The 20,966-nt window shown below is 42.0% G+C and overlaps 2 protein-coding genes across 2 annotated transcripts; both read left to right on the forward strand.

Moving 5' to 3' along the window:
• Window positions 1-1,149: 1,149 nt before the first annotated feature.
• LOC131231820 (uncharacterized) lies at window positions 1,150-1,728 on the forward strand. The gene has a single exon (XM_058228125.1). It carries the CDS (start codon window positions 1,150-1,152, stop codon window positions 1,726-1,728), a length of 579 nt encoding a protein of 192 aa, XP_058084108.1.
• A 17,357-nt stretch (window positions 1,729-19,085) lies between these two features.
• LOC131231035 (uncharacterized) lies at window positions 19,086-19,748 on the forward strand. The gene has a single exon (XM_058227112.1). It carries the CDS (start codon window positions 19,147-19,149, stop codon window positions 19,573-19,575), a length of 429 nt encoding a protein of 142 aa, XP_058083095.1. The 5' UTR covers window positions 19,086-19,146; the 3' UTR covers window positions 19,576-19,748.
• The last annotated feature ends 1,218 nt before the right edge of the window (window positions 19,749-20,966 follow it).

The raw sequence follows: 20,966 nt of genomic DNA on the forward strand, positions 1-20,966 counted from the left end.
GTATGGAATAATCGTTAACGTCCGTTGATCCGATCAATTAATATCATATAGGCACGAACATCCAATTGTCATAATTTTAGTCAAATCCGACAAAATGGACGGTGCAGATTAAAAGAGCATGTGCATCAATTACATGTTAGATCTACTTGATGCACTAAGCTATGATATATCGCGTATGCATGGGATTGGAATGGAGCCACAATGGAGCTTAACACGCAGAGTTGTGCGTCCAGTACCATTTAGTAGATTGTATGGACGGTTAAAATGATGAGATCAGACGATTCTTGTTCCATCTGAACCAACCAATTATCAGGACACCATGGGAATGGCCCAATGGAGAAAGATACCAGAGATCCACTATTTATAACCATTCAATTTAGATTTTTTTTTTCCGGACTGTTTTCTTCTAAAGTCTAAAATTTTCTTCACCATAAATGTACATGGAATTTCCAATCCGCAGGATTTTCGGCACATGGCCCATCCAAGAAGACTTCTACTAAATGAACGATCCTGATCACTCACAAACTTCACCAATCAAATATCTGTACGGTTATAACATCATCAGACGATTCAGACTCACATTGGATCCTAAACCTAACATGCAATGAGTCGAATGGTAAACTCGCCGCACCTTGAGGCCAACCTTAATCTAATGTTATATTTCAATCAGAACCAATCATCTAATGGCACCCACTATAGATGGAAATTGATTCAAGATACACATAGATCAGATGATCCTAACCATCAAAACAGTAGACTTCAAATCGACAGTGAAAAATAAAAATGATTAATGGCCAAAATTAAGAATGGGTTATGCTCTTCGCAATTGTAAGATTTTCAAAACATTGGCCATTCCATAATAAGGCCCACCAACTCGTCGATTCAGATTGATGGATATAACCCATCTATTCTCTATAAAATTCCTATTCAAACGGATCAATACCTTATAATCTCCCTTCATTTCAACCGTTCATTAAGCTCCGATGACATTGATGTGCTTTCCAGCCAAAGCCAATGCTATTTTTGTAGATTTCCCTACAAATCAGAGATAATGTAGGCTCTCTCTCTTTTAAATATCTCTCACAAATTATGAAAAAAAAAGAAAGAAAGAAAAGGGCTCTCCTTCTCTCCCTCCGTTCCTTCCTTTCAATGGAAAAGGATGGTAAGAAGAAAGAGGCCCTCCATCCTCTTTCTTCTAAAAAGCACGGCCCGTTTCATATGGCACGGGTCGCACTTTACATGATCAGGCGCCGATCCAACCACAAATCGGTGCCTGCTCATGTAAATGTGGTGGAGAAGAGCTTCTGGAAGAGGCTAGTGTGCGCGATGCGCCCGCTACACCACCACAGCCTACAGAACTCCCCACCATTGCCGCTCATCACCATGGGGCCCGCTACAAACTCATTCCATGATGTGCCCCAGCTCCCTCCACCCTCACCAGACTTCATGCCGCGTGTCATCGAGGACGGCATGAGTAGCCGGTACACATCGGCGGTGGACCTAAAGGAGCTCGACAATGATGAGAATGGAGGGAGCAATGTGGGCCACGTCATTGTCATTGCCAATGATGATGAGATCAACGGTGAGGATGGTGACGAGCCCAGTGGCCCAAATGCAATCGACATGCAGGCTGAGGAGTTCATAGCCAACTTCTACGAGCAGATGAGGCTACAGCGCATGGAATCCATGGACCGTTACAATAGGATGTTCAATGGGGGTGAAGATTAAGACGCTCAAAACCAGGGGCGCATCTTAGAGATGGTTCGTGCATGTAGGCACGTCGTTTTTTAAATATATACTATACTCTATCCAACAAATAAATGAAGAAAATGAGGGTATTTGAGTAATTAATTATTTTTGAAATAAATCTTTGTTTTTTTCCTTATTTGTAGGTCTTCTTTTGATGAAGGCACGTAGCGGGGGTTTTCATGCAAACAAGAGGAATATTGGCTGAGTTTAGCGTGCGCTGGGAGAGTTCTATCAATAAACTGTTCCATGGGCATTTTTGGTATTTTATTTTCTTTGATTTTGTGTCTTAGATTGTGTTCTGTTCTAAGATATTTTGGCTTGTATGATGATTGAAGATTTATTTGTAAGAATTTTAAGAAATAGACGGTGGTGATTTGGCTGATATCTTCTAGAATGTGTGGTCCCATTTTTAATGCGTTCGTGTGCATGCATGCAGTTTGAACACGTGCATGCATGCTTGCATGTGTCCTTGGCATGTGCGGAATGTCGAATTCAACGGTAGCCAATCATTCGTAAAGGTTGTTACCCCGAAAGTAGGGCCCACATTGATGTGTTGTATATCCACGCCGTCCATCAGTTTTTTCAATTCATTTCAGTGCTTGAAACCAAAAATGAACTAGATATAACTCTCAAGTGGACCACACCACAGGAAACATGGTCATTGAGCGGCCACAATTGAAAAATCCAAGGGCCCACCCGAATTTTTATTTTCCATCCAACCTGTTGATAAGGTAGCACTGAGACGGATGAAGGTAAAACACAAATATCATCTTGATCCAAAATTTGTGTGGTCCCAAAAAAGTTTTTAATGATGGGAAATAAATCCCTACTGTATGGTCCACTTGAGATTTGGATTTGCTTCATTTTTTGTATCATTCTTAAAAATGACCTGAAAAAACTGATGGACGGCATGGATATACAATACGTACATCAAGGTGGGCCATGATCAGGGTGACACCCACTAACGGTGTTACCCGGGCAACACCTAATCCGTTCCTCAATTTACGGGGCAGTTCGTTTTGCTCTACGGCAACTCAGGATCCAGCTTGTGTCCGCACCCTCTGGGGCCACATTCTGGGTGGTTCGATTATTTGAACCGTCCATATTCTCGTTACTATATTAGATAAGCTATTTTCCCATAATCAGGCTTCAGTGATTTTGGGATTTGATCATATCTATTCTTTCGCCATATTCTTCTTAATTTGGCCTTTATAACGTAGAGATAAAAAACGTGGACGGTTCTGATCATTGGAAAACTTAGCATGTGGACCCTAGTCAATGGCAACACACGCTGACTTCTCAGTCGCGACAGAGGCAAAATGAATTCTGCGGAGAGATCGGTCGGTTTCAGCTGCGAATTTTGTCCGAATCTACTCATTAGAAGCGGTTTCGGAATCCTCTCCAACAGCCTTTGTAGAAAACGCATGCAACATCAGAGATCTATGGGATACATCATGATGTATGTATGTAATCCAATCCATTCATCAGTTTGATCATCTCATTTTCACCGTACATAATAAAATTTGTATCTTGGTGGGCCTCACCTTATATACGGATTTGATGCAATATAAACAACAAAGTACCCCCAAGAACGTTTATATGATGGGATCCCATTCTCATCATTACTTGTGATATGCTACTTTTTGACTTATTAATCAACCATGACGTTCTCTACTGTACAGAGGTGTTCACAGTCTGTTGAAAATCCAAGCCCTTGGAAGATCCTAGCCTTTGATATTCGTCTTTCTATCTGTTTTAAGGGTTCGATGATCATTCTCGAGAAGAAAAATACAGCAACGGTCCACATACAACAGATGGAAAGTCAAATACCAACGGGCTGGATATTACAATCTTGGAGATTTCCGGGACATTTCCACATCCATAGTTTGCTCAATCCAGCTGACGGTTTCGATCATCCAAACATACGCCACGCACCTACATTCTAGGTGATTAGGGCATTGTTATGGTGGACCCTATTGTCAATGGAATTCCCTAGATGGTTTGGACATGATAGACACGTTTCTATCTTAACGCAATCGCTTACATGTGGCTATTGGATTTTGAATCGAGACCGTCCACCATCTCAACCCCAACGTGGATGGACAATGATTCAAAAAGCAGGTAGTTTGTCCAATCCTAGCCATCTGATTGATCACCTTATAACGGACGGTAGAAAGCAAATGTAGTTAAACATTGATGGCTCAGATCATCCGATGATATGTTTTTTGAACTGTCCATCATCTATATTAGGGTCCACGAAATAGACAGTCTTGATCTCTCATCCGTCTATCACAGGTTTATATGAAATTGCGGCTATCTCATCAGCACTACCCCAATCGGGGAGCTTTTTCAGCGAATCTATGCGGATCTAATCATTTTGGTAGTCCAAGCCCATGTAGAAGTCAGCTAATGCACACGCCACCACATATGCCAGCGTGGCGAATAAGTGCAGTATCTAAGCCATCCATCACAAGGGTAATACGGTAGATTTCATATCCCAAGAATTAGATTAGCCCACTAGTCGGGCAATAACATACACGGTGAGGTCCACCTGATGGATGGCTTGGATATTTTACACGTCTACTGCACTGCATTGCATCGTGAGTTGGCAAAGCTCTTAGGAGGTGTTTGGCGCATGGAATTAGATGGTATTAAGTGGGATGGAATTGCTTCTCTTTTTTTTTGCAATAAATGTACTTGTAAGTGGATTGTTTCTTAATGCCACGGGAGTGAGTTATTCACTTTGGTGTTTGGATTATTTACGATGAAGGGCTTAAATGCATGTTTTGATTCATGTAGTGTTTGGTTGTATATGGAAAACAACTACCAATCTCAAAAATCGTGTTTGAAAACTATAGATGTTTGTGAGTAATCGACCCAGCCCATCCAATTTGTGAAATTATTTTAGGACATGCTACCAAAAGTTAAGCAGATCCAAAACTCAAGTGGGTCATGCAAGAGGAAAGAGTGGGGAAAGAATTTACTACCGTTAAAACCTTCCCAAGCTGCACCTTGATGTTTATATGTCATCCCAACCATTTATAAGTTCATTCTACCGGGATGAACTAACAATATAGAAAACTTTATCGTGATACAAAACTTTTACAATCATATGAATGTTTTAATGGTCGTCACTGTAACACCCTGGAAATCGGGGGTCGTGCATACACTCAACTCCCGAGTTTCCGGGTATCACTTATAACCGATTTTCTTATTAAAGTGCGATTAATCAGGTTTAAATGCGCAGCTTGAAATTTCCTTGAACATGAAGCACAACCACACATGTCTACTAAAATGAAAGAGATCAAGTATATATACAAGTCTAAAAATATACATGGGTCGCACCACACATTGCCCAACAAAATTACAAAAGAATAATATGTCAAAAAAAAAAGCTTAGTCAGCCATCCAACGTCCCATCTACTAAGCCGATGAAGACCCGCTCATCAACTGGAAGTAGGAGAACCCGTCCTCCTCCTCAAGGCTCACGTCGCCGGGCTCCTCATACTCTACATCACCTGCATCTGAATGTGTTGTCACGCCCCAAACCCGGAAATCGGATTCACAGGAATCCCGATTGCCGAATCTGGTGCCGACAGCCTCCATAATACCCCATTCTCGGCTCCTAGCGTTCATACGCCGGATTCCGATCCTGGGATCTTATAAGGAGGATTTTTTTTATACAATATACGTTTAATTTGTAATAAGCATAACCACAAGATTACCCAATTCACAAAGGCAACATCACCATCATATATCCACTAATATAATCATTTGAGTACAATGCTGAAAGGAAAATACATCAATCAAAATCAAGCTCCAGAAGACCGCTGCACGCTCCAAGCTCAACACTGATGTAACCTAACATCACCTGCACGCATCTATCGTGCATAAGCTTATAGAAAGCTTAGAGGGTGGTGTAAGTGTGTGTACAAGGTAAGTGCCTAGTATTCCATATCAGAGTAATCAAATTAAGCGGAAGTACTGATAAATCCATGGATCATACGATATCAGGGTACATAACACAGATCAACTGTGCAAATAAGGAATTAAAGCGGGCCAAATATTAGATGCCGATGATGCAATGTCATAAATCACACAATATCGAAAGTACTTGTAATCCATAAATTGTATAATGTCGAAATAAGCAGAAATATTGACAAGAGCATGAATTGTCATAGTAAACAGAATATCGACATGATCACAAACATACGATAACAGAGTAAGCGAAAATACGGACAAGTCCATGAGTCAATCAATGTCAAAATATGCAATGTAGAACAACTATACAAGTGAGGAATCATAGATAGCCAAATATCAGACGTAGAGGTTGCAATACAATATACATTTCTGATGAGTAACACAAATAGCATCAGTCGTACCTAAACCATATAAATGCAGGGACACAATAACCCAAAATGTCATATGCCGCGAATGTCATGCAATATGCGGTGCGAATGGAATGACCATACTGGAGTGTGAAGTCGGGATGATGGTACGTAGTATCGCAGGCTATGGGGTCCATCACAAGGGACTTCTATCCAAACCAGTCCCATACCTAAATTTGGATAGTTAGACTCAATGTGGTAAACTCCTAATCTCAGGTTAGTCGCGCGCCCTAACCGAAATCCTGGCCATTGCGAAAGCACTCGTAACAAATAGTTGCGCACCACCAACTTGAGTGGATAGTGAATGAATTAATGCATGAATGAGTATGCAACTCCTACTCACTAAATCCACATATCAGTACAGTTCATCTCTAGGATCATCACCGGGGTTTAGTACACTCCAAATGGCACTGCCGCTCTCCCAGCCGCACAGTCCAAGTGAGCATAAGAAACTTCACTATCCGCCTTGCCAATAGTCCGCCAATACCTATCCAGCACGTCGATAGCGGACCCATTCACGAGCTGGTCAAACTCAGCCTAGTATTGCCCCCTAGCCTCCGGCGAGTAAGGCCACACCCCCTCCCAACCGACCACGACACAGTGGGAGACGCGGCCTCCTGGTATTCAGCACTCGGGCGCTCATGTATCCACTCGGTCTCGACGTTGGGGCGTCTCCTGGCCACGGAGGTTTAGGGATTTTCACCCAGGGACATCTATGGCGCCCGTATGCTAGAACCAAAACATTTGGTGTCCTATTTGGCCATCCACGATATGCCCGTGGAGGCTACGGCCCGATGTCGCTAGGGCATACAAGAATCATAATGCGAGATGCATGAGTCATACAATCCAGTCATGCATCGATCCGCACATGCTCATGTGAGATAATCTCCACCTATCGGAGTCTCATAACAACATGCTCGTGACATATGCAATGATCAACCACCTCTCATAACAAACATGCGATGATGCGTATGAGCATGTATCATGATGCTATGCCGCCATATACTCACAATCGGTATCGACAACCTCGATCGATAATCGACCTCGACCATGTGGACATTTAACCAACATTGCCCCCAAGGAATGGTCTACATAGAGTCAAACATATAATGGGCCCACGGCCTCATACAAGGGCCTAATATACAACACAATGGGTCTTACTCAAGGGTCACATATACACAACAGGTGGTCCCTGCTCATGGGCCTAATACATATCACGATGGGCCTTGCCCATGGGCCATGAACACATCACAATGGGCCTTGCCCATGGGCCTCAAATACAGGACATGTGGGCCCTACACATGGGTCTTGAATACATCAAATGGACCATGCATCATAGGCTTAATACATATCACAATGGCCCTCAACTACGGGTCACATATACATCATATAGGTCTCGACAATCGGCCTCGACAAATCGACACTGATGATCTACATCGATAATTAGCACCGACAATCAGCATCGATAATCAACACCGACGACCAGTCATATAGACAAGACTGGGTCCATAGATGAACATCTGATCAACCATAATATAAAGATTAGCCCTTGGCCGTGGTTATATCAAATCTGGTAGCATGGAGCCATCCGTCCGTGGTAAATGGGGCCCACTTATTTGGGTTAACCCACTAAGAGAATGATGGGAATGGGCCTGATAAGGCCTAAGGAAGGGTCACAATGTGGACATCCAACCATCACTGCCCAGCAATGTGGACATTTAACCAACATTGCTCCCAAGGAGTGGTCCACATAGAGTCAAACATAAGATGGGCCCAAATATCCAACAAGTGGGCCTCAAACAGTCATCACAGGTGGGCCTTACACATACAACACGTGGACCTACAAATCACGGTGGGTCGATACATTGGGCCGCACCATTGGGCCTAATATACACATCACGGTGGGTCGCATCATTGGGCCACACCAATGGGCCTCAATTCAACAAGTGGGCCGCATCAATGAGCCAGAAATACATCTCAATGGGCCTCATCACAAGAGTAGGAATATTTCACAATGGCCTCACTAAATGGGTCGGAGACACATCTCAATGGGCCACGACGTATGGGCCGAGTATATATCACAATGGGCCACGACCCATGGGCCGCAACCCGTGGGCCTCAAATACAAGTGGGCCACATTAATGGGGCCCATATATAAACCTCGTGGGCTCTGCTCATGGGCTTCAAATACATAAGATGTGGGCCCTACCCATGGGTCTTATACACATCAAATGGGTCACGCATCATGGGCCCAATACATGTCACAATAGGCCTTGCATCAATGGGCCGCCCTAATGGGCCTCGTACACATCAAGTGGGTTGTATCAAATAGGCAGCACTAATGGGCCTCGACCCATGGGCCCTGATATATATATCATAATGGGGTACCTGCCCTGGATGGCGTGGATAAAGATACATCAAAGTGGGCCTGACAAATGGGCTACAACATACCTCAAAGTAGGCCTCATAACATGGTCATACATACATCAAATTGGCCACATCAATGGGCCCCATGTATGTCAAATGGGCCACACTCAATATAAGTGATGATAATGATTTCCACTACTAAAATTTTCAAGGTCCGCCATAACATTTATTTCCCATCTAATCTAATCATAGGGTCTCAAGATTTCAAAGATAGTCGTTCAATCCTCACCATGCACTATGGTCTACTTGATAAGTAAATCTGACTTATTTTCGTCTCAAACCTAAAAAAAAGATCATTTTCCAAAAATGGTTGGACGGTTGGATGAAACACATGCATCATAGTGGGTCCCATAGGGATGGAAGGAATAGATAAGTCACATGTTCCATGATGGAGGTCCACAGTTGTGGACACAACACATACATAAATAGGTCTTAAGTAAGACCCACCAAAATGTTTATTTTCCACCCAACCTAGGACCCAACATACTGTCCATCCAAAATGAGGCCAACATGATGTTTATCTTCCATCCAAACTAGTCATAGGGTCACATGGGCCTAGGGCCCACTGTAATATTTATTTATCATCCAACCTGGGCCACTATAATATCTATTTGCATCCAACCTGTTGATAAGGTCTTATAGACCTGGGGCCCACCATCCATTCAAACCTGTTGATAAGGTCATACAGACCTGGGGCCCACTACAGTATTTATTTATTTATTTATTATTATTATTATTATTATTATTATTATTTTTTTCAACCTTGTGATAGGGTCACATGATCATGGGACCCACTGAAATGTTTACTTGCATCCAATCTATTGATAAAGTCGCATGGGCCAGGGGCCCACTGCAATATTTATTTGTCCACCAAACTTTTGGTATGGTTATGTGGTCCTGGGGTCCACCGTGATGTAGTTCACAAATCCAACCCATTCATTGTGTGTGTCCCACCAATTTAAGGGTCCAAACCGAGTTTCAGGTGGATCCAAGTTGCATGTGGACCCCAGCAGTTGATTCCATGTGGATTGGCACACCACTGCATGAAAGGTGATGGTGTGGGCCATCCTAAAACTTTTTATGACTGATTTTTGGAACCAACGCATCAAAAAAGGGGACCTATTAAATGAACGGCATAGATGTAGATTATACATCACAGTAGTGTCCACAATTGAGGCCAAGGGGGGGGCCTCCCTATTTCACGTTGGACGTCCAGAGACGTCTATGCATATACATGCAAACTTATTGTCATTATTTTTTTTTCTTTTATCTTAGGTGGGACCCTCATTAACAAGATCTACTCCGTCCATTATATGTGTCCCATAAAATTAGGAGTCCAAACTAAGTTTCAATCACATCCAACTCTCAGGTAGACCCCACCAAATGATTTTATATGTTTAGGCATGTTTCCACATGATTTTAGATGATATGGCCCACCTAAGTTCCGTATACGGCTGATTTTTGGGTAGGCCATAGCCGGGAGGGAGACCCGCCAAATGCACGGTTCTGATGTTCACACACATCACGGTGGGACCCACGGCTGGGACCCGTGATCCCTGCCCGTCTAGCAGGCGCTACTGCCAAATCTCCTTTTTTTTTTTTAATTTCCTGCGGTTTTTCATATATAAGGTCTGGATTTGAAAAATCCAACCCGTCTATTGTGTTCTACGGCCTCAAACCAACCTATTGAGACCAATATGCGACATATTTTTGATGCATAGAAGAATCACGGTGGGTTTTAATGGCAGTACCACTATTTCCTATGGTATGGCCCGCTTGATTATCAGATCGGTCTCAAATTTCGGTTCAACGCTTAAAATAGGCTAAGGAATGGGATGGACGGTGTAGATTAGTTCTATGAATCAAGGTAGGGCCTATATGAGTGACCCACCCTAAACTTTAAAAGCAAAGCATATATATATATATATATATATATATATATATATATATATATATATATATTTTGTACAGATAGCACACGCCAATGCCAAAACACACACTTCACGTTAGCCACCCTCACGTCCAGCGTCTCTGGACGCTGGACGGCATACATAAACACAATGGTGGGTCCCATGCCGATGTGGCCATATTTCATCAAAGTGGGTCCTCACATGAACGAGGCCCACCTGATTTAAATCAAACCGATACTTGTGTTTCCACTGCCATAAGGTAGGGCCCACGTGACTTGGACGGTTTGGGTAAAACATACCTCAAGGTGGGGTTCATCCAAGTGGGCCACACATCACACAAGAAAAAAAAATGAGAAGGAGAGAGAGAGAGAAGCAAAGGAGCACCCACCTCGAGATCTCTTCTTCCTTCTTCCGCCAATGCATGATAGAGCCCCAAAGAAACAATTTCAATGGTGGAGATGATCATTGGATGGTGGAGATGGGAGATAGGGAGGTGGGCCACACTAGCTCTCTCATGGGAGCCATGGACGTGGGTTGCTCCATGGAGGGATTGCTTGGAATGGAGAGAAGTGAAAGAGAGAAATGATGTAAGGGAGTGATGGGAGAGAGGGATGGTGAGGTAATGGGAATTAATGAGTTTGACTTATGGGGAAAGGAAAGGTAAGGTGGTAGGGTAGGGTGATGTCACCCCTAGGGTGACATCATAGTAATTATTTTTTTTCTAGGGAAGTACAACAATAGGGGTAGGTGGGTCCCACGATCAAGCGATCAACGACCTAGATAATGCACGGGCCGGATCTCATAATCTGAGCATCGCATTGACGCACGAGACGCGTCGTCGAAACCGCGGCGATGCCGTGGTCGCAATGACATAGGTCTCGTTTTGAGTCGGCTTGGGTTTACAGGATGTGACTCAAGAGCGTGCGCCAATGTTATCTACGCGTCGCGGGTCGTCGAAATTCGACTGGGAGGACCGCGGAAGTTTATGGAATGGTACAGGCTAGGATACGGGTCTTACAGCATGTGCAGTGAAAATACTGTCCCAGAGTGAGAGTGAGTGATCAACTTAGTAGGTGCTATTAATCTTAAGTTGTAACAGACATTAATTACATTATGAACTTAATAAAAAACAATCATTCATAGATACCTAATTAATCTTATTAATGCATATGCATGATAGATGATATAATGCATGCCCTCGCCACAACACTTCCTCGAGCGATTCCATTTAACGATCGCGTATGACCAACACTTCCTCAGAGCGACCTTGACTGCCGAGTTGCTAACCTAACTAGTGCGATGCGATGATAATGTTAACCAAGTTCTTAGTTAAGTCCATTCATTCAGCAGGTTGGGGAAATTGATACACCCCACGTATCAATACCCTGAATTAGTTGCGAGGCCAAGACCCCCTAACATGTGAGGCTAAGACCCCACGATCCTTGATCCCATCGGGTTCCCCATCCCTAACTTCAAGCACATAGGGAGTGCTGAAAAGAAGGGATCGCTCGCGGTCACTATGGGGAGGCGCGTCACCACAGCGTAGGCCGACAGCTCAAACACAGTGTCTCATTCCACCATGCCCAGCTCACGATGCGGTGGATCGGTTTCAATTTGGTTATCGATGGGCTACAACGGTTGTAGGGTGTTCCAAATTCCATACATATGTGAGCAAACAGGGTTAACAAAGCAAGGTTGGTCAGCCAGTAGACTAGACTGCATGAGTTCAGGCAAGTACGTGGCGGAACGACATTGGGTACGAGCGACCCATGTAGCCTAATTACTGTCGCACACACGCACTCGCCCAAATCCATGGGTTTAGCCTCAAGACGGTCCTACTAACGGGGCTGCCTTCGCTCTCCTCGTGTTCCTGACCAACCCAAGGGTTTGGGTGGTGATTCATAACATACCAACTAACAGAGTTATCAACTAACATAAACAACATTATGTTCTCATACTCCTCAACATACCATTCAGAATCTCCTAGCAAGAGAGGCTAACAATATCATGAATAAAGGTGCATGTGTGTTGTGTGGGTTGGTGAGGAAGTTAAGTACTTCCTACATCTCGTAGAGCCAATTTGCACAAGGATTAATAAGGCATACATGCTATAGGGAAACATCATGTGAAGAAAACCAAATAAGACATAAACATGAGATCATCAATTTGTACCAAATCATGTGAGAGGCAAAAACAACATCATATGAGGAAATCAACATAACATACAATTCCAAACAACTCAACAATTCCTAAGTTTTTTCCTAGATTCTCCAAATGCATCATCCAAACAAATAAAATCATTAGACTCATACTACAATTGGTGCTAGGCCACATAGGAGAATAGTCTGTACCTTAAGAGGAGATTTTCATTCTTTAAGATCTTAGGGTTTGGGAATTTGGGTAAAACTGTCAATTCCCAAACCAAATCAAGAAAGACAACATTATTGCCTAGAAATTTATACTAGATTGCTCTATTGAAGGAAAAATATATCATTCTTACCTCCGCTTCTTGGCATGGGTGAGTTTGGTGGAGGTTTTGTAGTAGCCACCGGTTGAGGAAATACCAACCCTACAAGCATCAAGATTTTTCTCACCCACACAAACACTCTCTCCCTTCTTCACTCTCCCTTCCTCTCTTCTTCCTTTATTCTTTCTCCCTTTTGTCTCTTCTCTCTTCCTCTCTTTCTCTCTTTCTTTTCTCTAGGGCAAAATCGTATGGGGAGAGGGGGTGCCCAAATGAGGCCCTTTTATAATACCAAATTTGGTGTAAATGACCCTAAGGGCTAGGTTTTTACTATACTAGACCTATGGGAGGGTCTTTCTAAGCTCTAGGACCCACTATGGGGCGTAGGAGTCAACACTCATCGTTGAATAGTTAGCCCTAATGATGATATACGTATGTATATGATCGGCCCGCCATTTGGATACGCCAATCGACATATATGATTAGAAGTCTATTCAATGGTCACCAATAGTCGATCAAGGCCGCGACTATACGGATTTGAGTAGGGAAATATCCTTACTCCACAGGTAAAGTTTGGTCGTAAACCGACGGTCCGAAATTCTCAACTTTGCATAAGAGTGAACGACCTAATTCACTTAAGTTTCAGCTTATTCCTGTAGGGTATTTGCACTTCTCATGGACTCGTCCTTTGGCTCAAGTTGAGCGGTTCTCGACAGTACTCAAGTTTGACTCTCGCGATAAACGTTAAGCTCAGTAAGATAGACATTATTCTATAGTTTTGTAACTAGCGGCCCACTAACGAGCAGTCTAGAGCTTGTTTGGAAAATTGAGACATTTTTGGAATGAATTAAGTATTGAGATTTCTCGTGGGCAATGATTAGGATTTGGATTAACTCTGTTCGTAAAGTGGCCTATTTATAACTAGTGAAAGTGAAGATTTAGTCATGATTAACTCTAAACCGTCGATTTTAGGCTAAAAGAGCAATGAGGTTGATTTGGTCTATTAGTTAAGATCCGGGCCTTATCTGACTCGGCTTCGGTTAGATCTTTAATTTAGTTATGCTTGTCTTGATTAATTAGCGATGTGTCTGTTAGATTTGGGTCCTATGTGAGTAAATCATGGGGTTACACCTGATGTTCAAGTGATCGAGCGGATTCGTTGGCTTCCTACGGCTGATTAATTGGACTTGTGCGGTTCTTTACTGGTACCACCACTGTATAAACTAACATTGGGTGCTAATGGTCATTAAGTGATATTATAAGTTAATTAATAAAAAAATTTCAAGGATTTTTGGAAATCTAAAATAGTGAAAATCTAGGATGTTACAGTCACTCAATCCCCGTTGTTTTCTCTTGTGTGGCCCACTTGAGTTTTAAATCTACCTCATTTTTTGTTGTTTATCCTAAAATGATCTTGTAAAACAGATGAATGAGATGGATTCCTCACAAATATCAAAGTGGGCCCCACCGAGGTGTGCGCATGGCATCTGACCCGTTCATTAAGTGACCCCACAATGAAAGTTATACACCCTAATAGAAGACCTATCCAACGGTAGTGAATTGAGGTTTTGGTTGGTTATTCTTTGGTTCTTAGGTAGCCTCAAGTATAGTGTAGTATATTGAACTAAGGTTAACCAAGAATGGGAATTTGGCCAATTAAGAAACAAACTATGTAAGCCTACCCAACAAATTGAGTAATTTTTACTAGTAATGAAGTGCGAATTTAAACTCAAATAGGTCGAATTGCGATTCAGATAACTATGGGTAGTCCTCTAACCTCCATATATGGAGGCTATTTTCATGCAGCAGGGCCACAATGATGTCCACGTGGCATCCACTTGGTTCATAAGTAGAGGTGTACACAAGTCGAGCTTGGCACAGCTTGACTCGGCTCAGCCACTAGCTGACCCCAGCTCGAACTCAACTCGGCTTGGTCCTCGAGCCTGACTGGCCAGCTCAACTCAGTTCGGTCAGCAGCTTGGGCCACTTCGAGCCGAGTTTGAGCCAAGATTGAGCCGAGTTGCCTTTGCGGCATTTTCACAAACACGTGAATTACACCTTTAAATTCTCATTGTTTGTAAAACAGTTGCAGCGGTTTTACAGATATTTCATCAAACACCTTGTAGGCAACATCGAAATCAAGAAAAATGGATATTTATTTCACATACATACCTTCATTGCCACCAGTCGTCAATTCGTTGGGTCATTTCATCAAACACTTGGTCAGCAACATCAATATCAAAGTAACCGATGACCGAACTGGTTCGATTCGAGTTAGGGTTTGATTTGAGTCGAGTCGAGCTTAGGCAAGCAAGAACTTAGTTCGAAATTTTTTGGAGCTCGAAAAATCAGCTTGACTCGGCTCGAACTCAGTTTCAAACAGAGTCGAATCGAGCTTTTTCGAGTTGAGTCAGGCAAGCTAACCGAGCTACGTCGGTTCATGTACAATCCTATTCATAAGTTTCATCGGCTCGTGTTAGAACATTACCCTAAAAATGAGGTAGATCTAAAACTCAACTGAATCATGTCATAGGAAACAATGAAGATAGTAAAAATCACCATAAAACCTTTGTGGGGTTGCAGAAAATACCCAAATGCGATCTATGCCGGTCAAGTCAAAACCACAAAAGAAAATGGTCAAATAAAAGGGAAAGTACTAAATAAAAAATAATCAATAAGAGGTATATGGATTTGCATAATTCTATAATATGGCTATTTACAGGACAACAATGTATAGATTTATTTGTCACTAAAACAAGACAAACACAAATAGAAGACTATTTATCTCCTATTTATATAAAAGATCCCACGCTAAATAATACCTTAAAAGATAAATATAATACTTTTCTTTATATATATATATATATATATATATATAGACACACATACACACTTACAATGGGCTCTAAGAATATTTCAATGGTGGAAGCTTCCATCCTTGCTATTTCTTATTGTGTGGCTAGAGGTGCAGCTCGGACAAGTTAGGTCTGGTTGACTTGCGTTGAGGGTCAACCCAAGGCAAACTCAATGTTAAGAGCCAGGGCCTTAATGGTTTACGTCGACCGGATGGGATCATTGGACTTGATCAAAAAATTATTAGGTCAAAGTTCAAAATTTAAACCCATGAATAGGCCTGGGTACAAAAGTTCGTCCAAAATTACTTAATGGGGTAAGGTCTAGGTCCTCTAAAAATCATATTGAACTGATTCAACTTGGTCTCAGTTTAAAAATGGGTAAAACAGGGTGCTTACCCTTGCTCCGGTGGTAGACTCTCTGGAGTTTCAACACCTAGTCAAGGGTTCGAGTACCCATAGGTGGTGAAATCCCACTGGGGCGTGAGTGTGTGGGGGTGTGTGTGCGTGTGTAAAAATAAAAATAAAAATAAAATAAATAAAGCAGTTATTACAAATGTACAGTTTCTCATTTTCTTTTGGGCTACACTGCAATGGTTCACCACCTATTTTCTAAAATGTAGTTACATCATTTATTAATTGTGACAATTGGAACTATGCGAGATAGAGAATATACTAAAAATCATATAAGCTGAATTACCTTAACCACATGAAATTATTGATTAATTTACATAGTTTGTCATTTTATTTATTATCATCAAATTTGATAACCGTTATTAATTAAATGGGTTAGAACATTATTTGTATGAAATTTCAACTATAAAAATTATGCTGATCCAAACCCACATTAAACCTAATCGAATTCGAACTCATAAGATGAATAAGTCGGATGTGGTCCAAGAGGACTTAGGCCTAACCCATTAAATTAACGGGTCAACTATTCTGACCCTTTCTTAAATGAGTCATTTTTAGGAACCCATTCAACTCAACACGACCCAATCTATTTGCACTCCAGTTAAGGATAGACCACCAAAGCCTATTCAAACTCGACCAACTATATTCATTATTCAATTTCAATGATATTTAAATTAAGTTAGATAAAATAAAGTTGGGTTGGTTGAATTGAATTAATATTTGTAACTAGTAAATTAATGCATAAAATGAATCATTTAAACATCAAATGACACATGTATCATCTTGAGTCGAAAACTTTGATGGTACATAAGAAGCTTTCCCATATTGTAGTTCATCTGATATTTGGATCAGCTTCATTTTTTGGGTTATGTCCTAAAATGTGTTTTCAATACATGTATGGTGTAAATGTAGTTACATACATCAAGGTGGGCCCCATGGTCAGGGGTAGGACTGTACATGAACCGAGTTAGCTCGGTTAGCTCGCTCAACTCGACTCGAAAAAGCTCGATTCAACTCAATTCGAAACTGCGTTCGAGCCGAGTCGAGCTGATTTTTTGAGCTCGAAAAAATTTCAAACTGAGTTCGAGCTTGCTCGAGCTCAACTCGACTTGGATCAAACCCAACTCGAATTGAACTCGGATCGAACCAGTTCGGTGACTTGGTTGCTTTTATATTAATGTTGCTCACCAAGTGTTTGACGAAATGACTCAACGAAGTGTCAAATGGTGGCAAGGAAAGTCTGTTTCATCATACAAATATCATTTTTTCTTGATTTTGATGTTGCCTACAAGGTGTTTGATAAAATACCTGTAAAACTAATGCTAGTATTTTACATATAGTGACAATTTGAAGGTACAATTCATGTGTTTGTGAAAACGCTACATAAGCGAACTCAGCTCGATCTTGACTCAAACTGGCCTGCACTGCTAACTAAATTGAGCCGAGCTAGCCAGTTAGACTAGAGGATTGAGCCAAGCCGAGTTCGAGCTAAGGTCAACTAGTGGCCAAGTCGAGTCGAGCTGTGCAAGCTCGACTCATGTACACCTCTGGTCAGGGGTTCCAAGGTGGTCATATACATCAAGGTGGGCTACACAATTAGGGTTCCCACGCACCTTGGTGGATCCCAGGTCTCACATAATCCGCTCCCCACTTGTTACAGGAAAGTCACGTCTTCTTGTCGAGCAGAGTTAGTGGGACCGGATCCACCATGGTTGGGACCCTGATTGTAGGGTCCACTATGATCATACGTGACTGCATACATGCCGTCCATCCGTGGGGAATTTCATTTTAAGGCATGATTCGGTAAACGAAGCAGTTCCAAATCCTAGATGGGTCATACATATAGTACATGAAACAGTGGTGATTGACCATTAAAAACTTGTTATGCAGTAAAAAAGAAGGATCAAGATGATATCTGCGGGGTATCTTCATCTGAGAGTTTGTGACGTTATCGACAAGTTGGATAGCAAATAAACGTTCCGTGGAATCTATGAAGTTTTTAATGGTGGGATTCAATCATGGCTGTTTCCTGTGGTGCGGTCCACCTAAGATCCTGCCCTAAAATGGTTGGATGGTGTGGATTTAAGGCACATACATCACTGTGAGCCCCGCAGTCAGGGGTCCCACCCACCTCAGTGGATCCGGGGTCTCACCTAATTCGCTCCCTCTCGATTGGCTGATATACCACACACCAGCTATATCGCTTGTGTATTAACGTCAGCAAGTTCTGTAGGTCTCATCATGAGGTATATATGATATCAAACCGTCCATTCATTTGGCGAGCTCATATTAATTCTTGAGATGAAAAATAAGACGGATATAACTATCAAATAGACCACAGTGCAAAAAACAGTGGGGGATTAAACGTCTACCATTGAAACCCTTTTAGGGGTCACAGAAGTTTTGTATCAATATGAAATTTGTTTTTCATCTTCAGGTCATTGTGGCCTTATGAATAGATTGGATGGAAAATCACCGTTATTGTGGGCCCTACTAATTTTTATGAAAATCATTATCCCCTTTGTTATTTGTAGTGTGGTCCAGTTGATTTTTGGATGTGTTTCTTTTTTTTCTGGATAATTCTCTTGGGCCGTTCGTACAACTCTGAGCTCGATGAATGTAAGCGCTCGTCTTCGCACCACACGTACCTACATCGGCTATATAGGTGGTGTGTGGTACACCAGCCAATCCGCTTCCCTCTTTTCACTGTTGTGTGGCCCACTTGAATTTTGCATGGCCCTTATTTTCACCCTCACGTCTGAAAATGAGCTGGCGCAAATGGACGGATTGGATGTCACATGCATTACGGTACGCCCCACGTACCTTTTTCTTGCACAGGCTCCGGAAACTCCCGTCTTAAAAAAATGCAGAAAATCCGGAGCGAGAAGCTCGAGCTCGACCTATCTCTCTCTGTCTCTCGTCCATCCATCCAAACAGCGAAAATGCAAGAGCTCTCCACCTCAACTCCATCCGATCTTTTCTCTCGAAAATCCCAAAACGACTACCATTTCTCTCTCTTCTCTACCTTTCCTTCCATGGCCGATTCCCGCAACAGCTTCCGGACCTGTGGAGGAGGGGAACGGAAGCCGGAGATGCCGAACGACAGTGCCTTTGGGCAGGCCTACCAAAAATCCACACGCTCGCCCGATCCTCCCTCCGAATGGTGCTCCAGCAGGCCGAGGACGATTTACCACATGCCTTCGACATCCATGTCGCCTTCATCCTTGGCCATCAACGATCGTGAGCTGCAGCGGAGAAAACGAGTCGCGGGTTACAAGTCGTATGCTCTGGGAGGGCAGGTTAAGTCCTCTTTCCGTAAGGGATTCCGTTGGGTCAAGAACATTTGCTCCAATTTCGTCCGTGGCCACTGAAATAGAGAGAAATTGATGGAAATACCCCTCACTGATTTTTATTTTTTTTTATTTCCTGCTGCTAATCGCTCGTGGGAGATCGAGGGGCATTTCTGGGAGAGGAAGGTTGATGAATTTGTATGTCTTTTTGTTTATTTGTTTGGGTGTTTTGGGGGAAGGCTTTTTTCTTTTGGGGGAATTGATTTCTATCTGCCGATTTGATTCCTGCTGCCATTCAATCAGTGCCGGTTTGACACTGGGCCCCACATTTTTTATCCTTATCTTTTAAAAAAAAAAAAAACTATGGAAATGCCCAGATTTTCCTACGGAGTATCATGGTATCAGGGCATGGATACGTTTGAAGTGCGTGGGGCCATCGTGGTGTGTTTGTGCCATCCAACCCTTACATTCCATCCTTCCCTAATGTTACACACCGTTTGGTACTCTGAAATTGACTGTAATCGAAGGTAATCTAATATAAATATACCAAAATGTTTTTTTTTTTTTTTAAACACATGCACATAGACACTCGGGCGGTGGTGGCATTTCACCATCTATGGTTACTCGAACCCTTGACCACGTGTTGAAACTATTGAGAGTCTACCACCAGATCAGGAGCAAGGAATCGGTACCAAAATGTTGAGTTTGGCCCACCTTTTTATATATTTTGAAATCCCCAAATAGGTGTTTGATTTTTTCAATATCCATGTAAGTACCTGAAAATGGATAATCATTACTTTGTGCATAGTTTCATATACTATTGTTGCTACCTCGTAGATGTAACAATAAAACTGAAAGTCCTATCATGATGTATGTAACTAATCCACACTATCCGTCCCTTTCACAACCTCATTTTAAGACATGAGCCAAAAAAAAAATAAAAAAATGAGGTAGATCCAAAGCTCAAGTGGACCGCACCTTAGTGTGGGATTGGAATGCCTACTAGTGGAAACTTTTTTGGGGCCTAGGACTCTTGGATCGCTAATATTTGTGTTTTTTCTTTATCATGTCTTCGTTGCATTCCGAGCAAAGTTGATGATAAATAAATATTAATTTAGGCCCTAAGAATAAAATAACTTTTAATGGTCGTTGTCTTTTGGATATCTTGTGGATCATTGTTTCATATGATGTGGTCTACCCAAGCTTTGGATCTACCTCATTTTTTGGCTCATGCTTAAATCGTTATCAAAAATAGATTGATGGTGTGAATAAGTCACATATATTACGGTGGGGCCCATAAAATAATTCAGTCTTTTTTTGGATCGATTTTTGAGGTAGAATTCCCTTTAGAGGTGTACAAAATTATGATGGCTTATTTCCTTGTATGTATGGACAACTCAAAATATCAAACATGAGAATTGACTTTCTCATGGCTTGCTTTTTTTGTTAGGGTCATGTTTTTTGGAAGAAGG

Source organism: Magnolia sinica, chromosome 17, assembly GCF_029962835.1.
Source record: "Magnolia sinica isolate HGM2019 chromosome 17, MsV1, whole genome shotgun sequence".
In the NCBI taxonomy this organism is placed as follows: Eukaryota; Viridiplantae; Streptophyta; class Magnoliopsida; order Magnoliales; family Magnoliaceae; genus Magnolia; species Magnolia sinica.